The sequence below is a fragment of the Plecotus auritus genome, assembly GCF_963455305.1.
Source record: "Plecotus auritus genome assembly, chromosome: 1".
Classification (NCBI taxonomy): domain Eukaryota; kingdom Metazoa; phylum Chordata; class Mammalia; order Chiroptera; family Vespertilionidae; genus Plecotus; species Plecotus auritus.
In genome coordinates this window covers 202689167-202702512 of record NC_137770.1, presented here as the reverse complement: position 1 = coordinate 202702512, position 13346 = coordinate 202689167, and the positions used below count along the sequence as shown (strand labels likewise).

At 37.0% G+C, this 13346-nt stretch overlaps 1 protein-coding gene across 1 annotated transcript; it reads right to left on the bottom strand.

The window, feature by feature from the left end:
* Positions 1–3028: 3028 nt before the first annotated feature.
* Positions 3029–13048, bottom strand: JCHAIN (joining chain of multimeric IgA and IgM). The gene is made up of 4 exons (XM_080660748.1): positions 12918–13048; positions 9671–9797; positions 5607–5687; positions 3029–4016 (listed from the first exon to the last, which is right to left on the bottom strand). Exons 1-4 carry the CDS (start codon positions 12979–12981, stop codon positions 3812–3814), a joined length of 477 nt encoding a protein of 158 aa, XP_080516874.1. The 5' UTR covers positions 12982–13048; the 3' UTR covers positions 3029–3811.
* Positions 13049–13346: the final 298 nt, after the last annotated feature.

The window sequence follows — 13346 nt, the reverse complement described above, 5'->3', positions numbered from 1 at the left end:
AAACTGCCCCATTAAAACTCAGAAAACTGCACTTGATGTGAAATAGGTAATCACCATTTCACAACGGAATCAAAGCTTTTGGTTTGGTCTACCCATTCTTCTTTGCCTCTCACCCTTAGCCCTGTAACGTCAGCCACTAGACCTTTATCTCTCACTTTGAAATCATGGCCAATAACATGTAGAAACAGGATTTAGCTGGTAACAAACAAAATTCCATTTGGCAGAGCAAAATTCTTCAAATAAAGGAGGAAGCCGAGCTGTAGTTTGACACAGACATGATTGTGAAATAGAGGAAGTGGCTCTCAAAGCCCATCACTTCCCCAGTCACGGTCCCCTGCACTCAGTGTCCATTTCATCTGCCTAAGGACCCAGCACCCTCTTTTCTGTGCTTCATCAGAAAACGGACAGTCTTGGGTTCAATTACCACTTCTCCATACACTATCTGTAAAACCTACGAATATTACTTCATCTCTTTGCGTCTCAGTTTCATCATTTGTAAAATGAAGATTGTACTTATTTCATAGGGCAGTTGAGGATTAAATGAAACGTTAAAAATTAATAGGCATTGTACTTCATAAATCAACCACCAGGAGGAGATGGAAGCTTATAATTCTAAAGCAGTGGTTCTCACAAGATTCCAAACAGCAGCTGGGATTTTTTGAGAAATGTACTTGCTCCTGCTGTATCCCAGAACTGCGTAATCATCATGGGAGTTGGGAGGGAGGAATCAGTTTCAATGAGTCCTCCAGGTGAGTCTCATGCATGCTAAGGACTGAGAAACAGTGATCCAATAAGGTCACATTGTTCTCTGATTTGTTGCCTGTGTAGAGAGAAGACCCAGAAGTCAATTAACACACAATGACAACTGCAATTTACAGAAGGTTACTGAATCCTACAATAGCTGTAATAAGTGGTGTACATAAATTATGGCACGTATCCTTATTTTCACAAGCTATGAGAGAGTTGTTTTTACTCCTATTTTTAATCAGATTGAATGAACTTGCCTTAGTGATGTCATTTAGTCACTAAGTATAGAATCTGTATTCCACCTAGGCCATCAATTTACCCACTACGCCAGTGATTGGCAAACTCATTAGTCAACAGAGCCAAATATCAACAGTACAACAATTGAAATTTCTTTTGAGAGCCAAATTTTTTAAACTTAAACTTCTTCTAACGCCACTTCTTCAAAATAGACTCGCCCAGGCCGTGGTATTTTGTGGAAGAGCCACACTCAAGGGGCCAAAGAGCCGCATGTGGCTCGTGAGCCGCGGTTTGCCGACCACTGCACTACGCTACACAGCCACCCAAAGCCAAGACATGGAAAGACCATTAAAGGGTGATTTTCCTATCCATAGTCTTAAAGTGAATACTTGACTTGTGTCTACTGGCACGAAGGAACATTACTCTTATTATTAATTAATGTAATTTTCTCTGGCTGGTGCTGAGTGTGCTCACTTACTAGTATGTAATAGCTAAGCACTATGCAGAAGAAAAACATTCTCACCACTAATACCCACTGATACCTGTCCTTTAAAAACAGCATCCATTTAATTCAAATTTTAAAAAGAGGACAAAAAGTTCAGAAATAATTGACTTAAAGCAGATTAATAAATTGGTCACATTAACCTCAAAATGTCACAGTAACTGTAAGAAAATGTTACAGTGGGCAAAAATGACTATCAGAGGGCTTCTATTGATATTTGTTGAGGCTATGGCCATTTCATTGCCATTTAAGAGACCAGTGAACCAGTCAAACTGTTAATTATACACTGAGTTCATTTTCTCAATAACAACATATAGGTAAGCCCAAGAATCATTCTGAGGATAAAATTAGCTGATATAGATGAATCAGATGGCATGTGAATAATGTTCAGTATCAACATCATCATCATTAAATCAGATACCTCATAATTGGCTGCTATGTTCACTCAGGCCCTACAGAAGCAGAATCCAAGATGAGATTAAAGGCACAAGGTATTTATTAGGAAAAACACCTGTAAAAGAAAATGGGGCAGGAGCCCAAGAAGGCTGAGAGAGCCATCAGACTCTGACTCAGGTCTGACCTGTGTGGAGGAAGGAAGGTGGTAAGGAAGATTGCATAGGTAATATATAATGGAGGTGTGGTGCTGAGAAATTTTCAGTGAAGCTGATGGGGAGTCCTCAAGTCAGTCACCCATCAGAGGAGTCCTGTGTCTCCCAGGCACTGGTCTGTATTAGTATCCTTACCCTCTCAGTCATCATTGGCTGGGAGCAGCCCATGTACCTCATACAAACACAGTGGTGGGTACCAGAGCCATCGGTCAAATACGCTTCCTGCAAAGAATCGAGAGGCTCCTTTCAGAGCTGCCTCCTCTGCGTGGCTTCCTTCGTGTTTCCTTGCTAAATTGTTGACTAATACAAGCAAACATATGAGTAAAACTAACAGGAATGCTTTCATCTTTCTTCAATAACTCTCATTTAAGAGCCACCAGCTACTCTGGATTTGTATTGAATGAGTTAATACTTAAAACACTGATTGATGCCTAGCTAATGGTGAATACTAAACTGTTATTAATATGAGGATCTTCGAGTTTAACGGAACTTCTGAAAGAAGGAATGCCACAGGACTATAAGTCTGAGGTGCTCTTCTAGCTGGCATTTAATGAGGCAATGTGGTCACAAAACCTTTTCCTATTAGGTAGGCAAAAAAACCAAGGCAAAGATGAGGAGACAGAGAGGAGCCTCTCCAGAAACTATCTCCTCACAAAAGTTCTTATCACAAGAAACAGAATTGCTTGTAATTGTATGAGGTGAGAGATGTTAACTAAACTTAGGAACACTATGTTTGTCGTGAGGGACCTTGCCTTTTAATTTAATTTTAGTTTTAAATCACAAAGCTACCTCAGATATGTACATGTATGAATTCAGTGACTAATGCATAATCACATCATACTTACAAACTATTCATAAGTAATCAATTATATTTAACTTACATACAACAAAGTTAACACAAACTTTTTTCCAATAAATTATTTCACACAGGTATATGCTTAAAATCTATTTAATTGTTCAAACTGTGTTAGAGAATACATATTGTGGAATACATACTTCATTAAATTCAGTTACAACATTGATGATTTCCATTGGGAATTTCTTACACTACCATGATTATTTTTTTAATTTTATCGAAAAAAAATGTATCATCTGCTACTAAATCTGTGTTAATGTCAAAACAAATTTTTCAATTCTGCATTTAATTATGTCACTTTCAGCTCACTGGTTTCATAAATATTACAGATCCAATTTTAATTATTTTTTAAATATTTCTAAAACATGTTTTCTAATCACTTTTTTAATGAAGATCTATAATTGACTTGTGTTTGCATATCACTTTCCTCTACATGTTTTACTTTTTTCAAAGAGAATAGCATGGAATGTGCAAAAGCTCTGGCTCTCCAATGCAAAGCAAAAGAAAAAGAAAAGAAACTACAAAAAACACCCACAAAATTTACTTCTGTATCCTGATTTTTAACCTTAAGTTTTGTTTTCTCTCCTTGTCTATTTTTTTAAATGTTAGAAATGATATTATTAACATAGACCCCTTCAGGCGAGGGCAATAAGAGATTCAACACTTAGAATGTGAACATACAAGAGTTGGGAAGTAATTACGTAATAAAAATAACAATGTTACTATTTTAATTACTTGGAGGCTAGAGCTTTACATTATCAAAATATTGTGGTTTCAAATTCATTGGTAATAAGTATATTAACTTTCTGGATCAAAATGGAGAGCCTTTCAAGATAAGATGTGCGGTCAACAATGACTTAATTAGTCAGGATAGCAGGACTCCGGGGTCAAGGCTGTTTCCACCATTACGGTCTTACCACCATATGAAAATGGGACCTTATTTGTATAGCACTTGTTTCTGTCATAGGTGTAGCAGGTTTCATTGTCTTCATCACAGATATTGCTCTGGGTGGCAGTAACCACTTGGTTTCCCAGTTCCACTTCTGTAGAATCACATTTTTTACAGCTGAAAAACAAATCTATGCATTAGGCAATCCCCATCAAATGTTGTATCCAAAATAAATCCGTTCTTTGCAGTGCTCTACAATGTAGAATGGTTTATGGGATTTTTTTCAACCTTTAATATAAAAATTAATTGAAAGTAAGTAATCCTATCTAATAAAGAGGGAATATGCTAATTGACCATCACTCTGTCACAAAGATGGCTGCACCCACAGCTGAGGCCAAGTTCCCACAAGGAGCCTTAAGAAGCAATCAACAGGGACCGGAGGCTACACCCTCCCCCGCCCCCGTGGGGCTTGACAGGGGACCTCAAGGTGCGCTTCCCATCCTGGTGCTGGGCTAGGGGACCTCAGGCTGCTCCCCCCGCCCCAGCGCCAGGCCAGGGGACATCAGGCCATGCCCCCCACCAGGTGGGGCTTGACAGGGGACTTAAGGCCATGCCCCCCACCCAGCAGGGCTTGACAGGGGACCTCAGGTTGCGCCCCCCCACCCGGCAGGGCTTGACAGGGGACCTCAAGGTGCGCTTCCCATCCTGGTGCTGGGCTAGGGGACCTCAGGCTGCTCCCCCCGCCCCATTGCCAGGCCGGGGGACCTCAGGCCGCACCCCCCGCCCACTGGGACTTGACAGGGGACCTCAGTCCGTGCCCCTTGCCCCAGCACTGGGCCAGGGGACCTGAGGCTGCGCCCCCCTGCCTGGCTGGACTTGACAGGGGACCTCAGGCCGTGCTCCCCACCCAGCAGGGCTTGATGGGGGACCTGAAGCTGCGCCCCCCTCCTGGCACTGGGCCAGGGGACCTGAGGCTATGCCCCCTGCCTGGCAGGACTTGACAAGGGTGGGATTGGCCGGGTCTGGATCTAGCCCAATGCGGGGAGGCAGGGGGGCAGGCCAGGTCTGGGTCTCACACAATTTTGAGGTGCATGTGGGTGGGCGGGGACTTGACTCTGGATCCCGTGGTGAGTCCCAGACTCTGACAGGAGGAAGGTTTTCATATACATTTTACTAATTTTCTTTCATCTCTGACACTTCTATTATAGAGAAAGGGCAAATAGCAATATTAAATTATTTCCTCTAATTAATGCCCTTTTAATGTGCACGAATTTCATGCACCGGGTCACTAGTATGATTAATAATATACTATTGTTTTGCCTATACCATATAGCAACTTCTACTCTGTTAGATTAACTGCCAATTGTGTATTGTAATTAAATAAGTTATTTATGGTGACAAAGAAGGAAGAATATTTTTAAAGAAATTGTTTGATACTGAATTCTGTAGTTTCAAAAAAAAACACCTACATGTTAATATGCCTGAAATCCAATTACTGAGCTATTAAGACAAATCAGCCCTTCCTGTACTAGTGGCAAGTATTTCTTTGTTAGACTAAACTTATAGCTAACTTTTATCTGCAATTACATTTTATGAATTTATGGAACCTAATAATTAACATGGGAATTAATGTATTCAAAAGTTAAAATTATATTGATAAATGTTTAGACCCCAACATATTTTCCAAAACATTCTTACTAACAAGTTAATTTTTAAAGTTATTAACTTGTATATATATGTATAGTAGTATGAAGGAAAATCTCTTACATGTCAGACAAATGGTACACAAATTTGGTTCTCAATGGTGAGGTGGGATCAGAGATATTCTCCCTGTTGTTAACAGGAACACTAAAAAAGAGAAAAACAAGTCAAAATGATGAAACTAACAGATATTGCTCTTTTTTGGTAATAGGTATATTGCTAGGGCAGTAATTTTCACGAGGGCATTTAGTGAATTTAGCACTCTAAAAGAATCTATGGTAATGCTCATACTCAGATTTCACAGTAATTTGCTATAATTTAAGCATTTCCCATTCAAAATAAACCTCACAACAGCTCCTCTCTCAGTGATGTTTGCTCACTTGGCAAATCCGTTTTTCCCTTTAGCAATCAGCTCAAGTTTTACCCTCTCTATGACCTCTATGATAACTTATATCCCATCTCCACTCCTCAATAAACTCCTTCTTCTGTAGTCTTATTAAGCTCATCTGTCATTATTATAACAAACACCATATCATAGTTGCTTGAGGCATAACTGCTTCCTTAGACTACATAGTTCCTTGAGGCAAAAACAGTTATGTATTCCCAGTGCCTCACTACATGTGTAGCATGTGGAATATATTCAATATTTGTGGAATGAATGGACAGCTATTATTATCCACAATTTTGAAATGCATAAATTATAAATTAGAGAGGTTAGCTACCTAGCCAAGATCACACAACTACTAAGTAGTAAAGCTGTAGCTGGAATCCAAATCTCTTGATTTGGTGATTGCCATGAAAAATTAGATAATGCTTATCAACTAGTTCAGGTGAACTTGTACATTTTTCATCTATGTCATCATTCTCCTCATATGCACTCATCTCTACCAAAAGATATAAAGAAAAACTTGTGTTTCCTAACTCAGTGTTTAGCAATAATATTTATATAAATATCTAAGCAAAAACCTGGATGACATCCCTGAATCCTCCCTTTCTGTCATGACCTATATTTAATCCCATGTCACAGTTCAATTAATTCTAATTCTTTGCATCTGTGAAATCCATCCACTTGGTTCAGGACACTGCCTCTTCTCTCCTAGCAATGCCTTCCTTCAGTCTTGACCCCTACAAGTGCATTGGCTACATTATTGCCGAAATGGCCTTTCTAAAATACAAGCCTAATTTCCTTCTCTGCTTAAAACCTAGTGTCTCCCCAGAAATACCAGGCTATCTTTAATGGCATGCTGTCGCTCTTCAGCCTCATCTCTCACCATGCCACCCTCTTTACACTACATGCCAGCTCTAAACAACAGCTGACAATTCCATAAACTTACCAGGCTTTTCTCATCTCCATGTTTTAATAACAAAAATAGTTCTAACATTTACTAAGCGCTTACAGTGTACCTGGTACTATGCTAAATATATTACATGATGATCTCATGTAATCCTTATAGCAACCCTGCTTCCTTTTCCTAGAATGATCTTCCTCACTTATCAACCCTGTCATTCCCCACACATTTACCCAATTAATTCCCATTCAGCCAGCTAGCATCCATCATTCACTTCCACTACTTACTCCAAACATTCTTCCTGCCTCCACTGCCACTCTCCACCAGCCCACAAGGATTGGACTGGGTGCCCTCTAACATCCTTTGCCTATTCCTGTCATCACAGCATTTACAATACTGTACTGTAATTGCCTTTTTACCTGTTTATAGTTCCCTACTTGACTGTAAATTCTCCAACAGTCCCCAACTCCAATCCTCATTGGCATTCAGTAGCACTCAATAAATATTTGTCGAATGAATGAATGGACTTATTCTTTATTGGCTTGAAAGGTTCTAGTAATATCAGAAAGGGCTTTAAATATTGATAGAGATAAGGGAATAAACATGTATGAATGTCTGCTTTGGGTCAAACAGTGTTCTAGACACTTTTACATATTATCACATTTAATTCTCACAACCCTATAAAGTATATGTATACTAGTATATCTACATACATATATTGTATCCCTCTTTTATGGTTTAGGAAACAGGCTCAAATTAGTCGAGTAATTTATCCAAAGTCATATTGCTAGGAAGTGATGGAGTTGGGAATAATGCCATAATGACATGGCAATAATAATACAACTTTTAGAAATGAGATCAGAGAACCATTAACACACAGCAGGCAAAGTGGGTGAAGTCACTGAATTATCTGAATTCAGAAAAAAATATAAAAAGAATGGTCATAGAAAAAAAGATTAGAGAATTATAGAGTGCCATTTAAAAATCTGAAGATTTAAACATAAGATAGACACTCCTCTTCAATGTCATGAATGCCATCGATCCCTTCAAGTCACATGCTTCTCCAACTGTTCTCTCTCTAACAGGGAGCTGAGTGGTATAGAGTCTGAATGGTTCGAGAAAACCTGCCAGAGGAAGTGATGTCTAAGCTAAGACATGCAGGTTGAGGAGAAGTTAACCAGGCTAAGAGGAGTGGGAGAAAGGGTTCTTCAAGCAAAGGAACAACATGCACAAATAGAAGAGGAAGAAAGCAATGTGAGTGGGGAATAATGAGGGCACTACATTATTTCTGGATTTTCAAACCTGAGGTGAAAAAAAGTGTCAATGGAAGAGCTTGAGAGATATGCTCAGTGTTGTAGGTTAGGCCGAGGCGTTTGTAATTCATCACAGTAACAATGTTGGGTAAACCAAGGTATTTTAAGAAGTAGAGTAACAAATAGGGGAAAAGGAGACATATGTAAAATTTTAGACAAAATTTTTTTAATTAGAAAAAAAAGTATAGTATCATAAAGATAATTGGCATGTAGGTTAGGTGGATGAATAATAGCAAATACGTTTTGAAAGTATGCCAGAACTATTCATTCTCTAAAAAAAAATAGATCTCAATTTATCTTTATAGTAGCTCCATGAGATATATACTATTTCCCCCTATTTAAAGATGAGCAAGTTGCCCTGGCCGGTTTGGCTCTGGTCAGGGCACATGCCTGGGTTGCAGGCTAGATCCTCAGTCGGGGGTGTGCAGGAGGCAGCCAATGATGACTCTCTCATCATTGATGTTTCTAACTCTCTCCTCTCCCATCCTCTCTGAAATCAATAAAAACATATATTTTGCCAAAACCGGTTTGGCTCAGTGGATAGAGCGTCGGCCTGCGGACTGAAGGGTCCCGGGTTCGATTCCAGTCAAGGGCATGTACCTTGGTTGCGGGCACATCCCCAGTAGGAGATGTGCAGGAGGCAGCTGATCGATGTTTCTCTCTCATCGATGTTTCTAGCTCTCTATCCCTCTCCCTTCCTCTCTGTAAAATATCAATAAAATATATTTTTTTTAAAAAAAACATATATTTTTTTAAAAGATGAGCAAGTTGTAGTTTATAGAGTAGTTAAGTAACTTGTATACAAGAGCACAACCAGTGACCCAACCAGAACTTGAAACAAAATTTTAAAAACATTCTATTGGACGTTACGTTGTTTCAGAAAGAGGTACCTAATTGCTAGGAAAGTATTCAAGGCAGAAGTGTTCACAAGGAAGGCTTTACTGATTGGATCCAATAGGAATCTCATTTATTAAATATTATTAGCATTTTGGCAATTAAACGTCAAGACTCATAACTTATAACTTGGACTACATGTGAAAAGAAATGAATATCTGGAGTCCAATGGACAAGTGAAGACTAAATCAAATTAGTCAATTTGATTAGTCTGCCTTACTTTACCTCTATGCCGCCACTTGAGTACTATGTAAAATACTCTGTAGTTCAGATGTGGTACAAAATAAAGCTTTTAGTGTTATCTCAAGTTTCATTTTGAACTGATCAAGAGCAACTAAAGGTTCAGATTCAAACGGAAATAACTCCATATAAACAGGGCATGTTGATGACGAGATCTGAACCTTCAGTTATAATCATCTGATCTAGCTGACTGGTTTTAGATTGTGTGGGAACCTTGTTCCTGCTCCCAACTTGTGCATAACTGACTCAGGTCCATTAACTAGATTCAGTCTCATGTCAGGTGCTACTTACCACAAAGAGGAGCAAGACATAGTTATTACCTTCAAACAATGACTGATATGACAGAATATCTCTGCTTACAACATGAAGAAATGAAACATAAAATACCACGTACATAATCCTGATGTTCCTCTCTACAATGTCTTGAGTAGGATCATCGGGAGAAGGGATGACCCTAGAAGTAACCCGGACACACTTGCATTTGTTGTCCACAAGAACAGTCCTTTCATCTTCGTCTTGGGCTGGAAAGATACAATGTATTAAGAAGAAATGGACCTGAGGGGTGGGGAGGGGTGGTAAGGGCTGGGAGGAGGGAGATAGAAGGGGGGGAATGGGAGATATCCATAATACTATCAACAATAAAAAATACGTATTTTAAAAGAAGAAGAAGAGATGGGAATGAAAATCTACTTATCAACTTTGGATTGAGTTAATCTTATTTCCTGCAGAAAAAAATCAGTTTTATGGTTGATCAATTTCAGCTTTCTCCATTTGTTCTCCTTCCTAATCTAAAATAGCTGAATAGAATCTCACAGCATAGTGAAGGACATCCAAATGTACTCCAAAAGAAATTTGCTTCTTCCCTTGGACCAGGCTAGGGGCGCCTGAGCTGAAAGAATTCTGGTTTTAATCCAATGCTTTAATGGAGCACAGCTCTCTGAAGGATGTAGCCTTGTAAACATGAGTACCAGATGCCAAAATAAGAGAGAAAACAAAAATCTAGACTGGATTTCTCTCAGACCAAAGCATTCCATTCAAAAGTGAACAAAAACTAACATTAGCCTTTGTAAACCCAGTGTGAAATGCCACGTCCTTCACTGAACTCCCCTTTATATACATAGCTTGTTACATTGCATTAGAGCGGAGCACAGATACATTTTCCCCAAAATAACCTTACTTTTTACGATTTTTAAATATTCTCCACTACAATCTTCCTAAACTTAATTATATTCTTCTTTTTTGTAGTAACAATCAGGTTATTATGATATAATGATCCAATCAAATAAAATAACAGGTGCTATATTAATATTTCTCATAAGAATTATTTTTAAAGTTATAGTATATATAGATGTAAAATGTTACAAATTTGTAAAAACAATTCAGAAAATATTGAGTAAATATATATTTAATTTAATGTGCCCAAATGCAGAAAAAATTAATAAATGAATAAATTCACAGATGACCATAAAAGCCTTAACTCTGAGTATCAACATTTATTGTCTAATCTGAATATTAGACAAAGAGGTCTGGTAAGTGTTGCAAAGAATAAATTAAGAAAATGTATTAATATAGGGACTTAGATCAGTTAACAGATATTTGAAGTGTTAATCGCTTTAATAGTGCTATTTAAATAAAAATGTTAAATATATTTTATTCCTATAATTTTAGCTAAATAACCTTTAAAATTTCCTCACATCAAGCCTCAATTGAAAAAAAAGCAACAACACAAAAATTTAGCACATAAAGTTATAAAGGTTAAGTGATTGGGATAGATATCTCTGTTACTGGAAGCCTAATTATTCCAGAAATGATCTCAGAGCTGAGAGGACCTAATTGCAGTATTTCAGTCTTGGTGATAATAATTATTACAAAAACATTTTAAGATCATTGTTATTGTACTTATAATTGTTTGAAGTATTTTATAATGTTATTCATAACTTCTTAAATCTTCTGATAAAAGTCTGTATGGAACTGGAGAAGAAACATTATGAAGTCAATTCAAGATCATCATATAACTCTTCTTAACATTTTGAAGAGTAAGATGAATTAAATGGTGTCCTTTTCCCTACTGCTGTATTCATGACTCTTAAATGCTTTCTCAATAAAATACAAATGAGCCAGAAATATCTGACCAAAAAAAATTGAATCAAATATGTGATTGAATCAATATGTGAGTTGACAATTAAGTCTTAAATAGAAAATGTCTGTATTTTATTTATGGCATACAGTTTATTTTCTTACCTGAAACATAGGAAAAAACTAACATTACTGTTGTTATATAAAAATATTAGGCAGCCTACATACCTACTAGAAAATGTACAAATACTTTCAATTCACCAAGACTTATAAGATTCAACATTCTCTCTCACTGACAGGTAGCATTTTCCCTAACAAATCTATTATTAAGGATTGTGCCTTACTTTATTCAAAGAGCAACTGAGATATAGTAGGTGCTCAATAAATATTTGTTAAATTTAATTTAATTCAGTTCAAACAAATAACATAGCTTTAACAACACATACTACATATTAGCATAATTAATTTACTAAAAGGTGGATTCTCTTATACAGGAAAAATAAGGTAGTAGTTAGGAGTATGGGTCAGAGGGTCAGAGGGACTGGGTTCCATCTACTACATGCTTGCTGTGTGAGCTTAGGTAAGATATTTGGCCTCTCTAAATCTCAATGGGCTCAACTATATGTAGAAATTATAATAGCACCTATCCTCAAATGGTTGTTGTGAGAATTAAATAGAATAGTATATGTAAAGTAGTTATCATAATGCCTAGAACCTAATATGTGCTCAATAAATGACAGCTCATATGTGTATATGTATGTGTGTATTTATACATATGTATAGATACCTGTACTATACATGTTTTACTGCTATCCTTATATTGTAAATATTATTAGAAATTCATTATTTTTAATGCTAAATTCATATGAAATACATTTTAAAGGATTATTCTTAATTATATAATACTCAGTCTTGAAATAAGAATAAAGTCAGTTTTAGAAACAATCCAGCCAAATTATATCACACTAATCATGTGCCCTTCTAGATGAAAATTATTAAAAACTATACTTCGATATTCAGAATGTACTCCATTTTCTACAGTACTTTGAAGGGTTAATACATAAAATAGCCAAAGTTTGGTCATCAAGTTATAGGCCCCATAGAACATTAAACATTGTTAATAAATCTGTAGGCCCAGACCCAGAAAAGTTATTAGAACTAATATTAGTCTGTCTCAGAAAATAAAATTCCATTGGAGTCTATGTTGTATTTAAAGCAATTATTACTTCATTTCCCTGAATACTAATTTAAGACACTCAAGAAGAGGACTACTGATTTTTAAAATTCAGTATGGATATTCTTATAAGCACAGCTATCAATACTTATTCAGAAATATATATTTTCTTATTCTCTAGTTTATAGTACTCAAACAAATAAGAGATAAAGAACTATAATGAGTCTTGTCTGCATAAAGATCACTGCCCATATAAAGATTAAGGCATGTTAGAGGAAAAGTAGCCAGCTAGCTGGCCAACCAAAGCACAAACATTAATGTTTAGATCTGAAGAACAGATCTGTGCTATATTTTTCCTTTTATCTGGGTTTATTTTCAAAATATCACATACCTGTCACAATAACAGCCTTAACAAAAATGGCCAGGACTCCCCAGAAAAGCAAATGCTTCTTCATCTTGCCTTCACTTCTTTTGAAAACTGGAGCTAAAACCGTCAGGGTTAAGGTGTGTGTGCTATAAGGAGTGTGCAAATGATGTTGCTTCTGCTTTCTTAAAATAACGCTCCAGGCAGCTAACAAACTAAAGCCAATCACAACTGCGGCTAAAGTCTGAAATTTTCATGCTGCACTGCAAAGAAATGTATGGCTTAAATTTACCTATTTTCTTCCAAAGCATCCCCCAAAAGTCATCTTGATGCAATCACTTTTTATTTTACATTTACTCTATCTAATTAATACAGAAGACTAATAATAATTTCAAGGCAAGAGTCCATTAAGAATGTTAAGTAGGGGTGTTTAACGTTATTCCCTTGACAATAAAG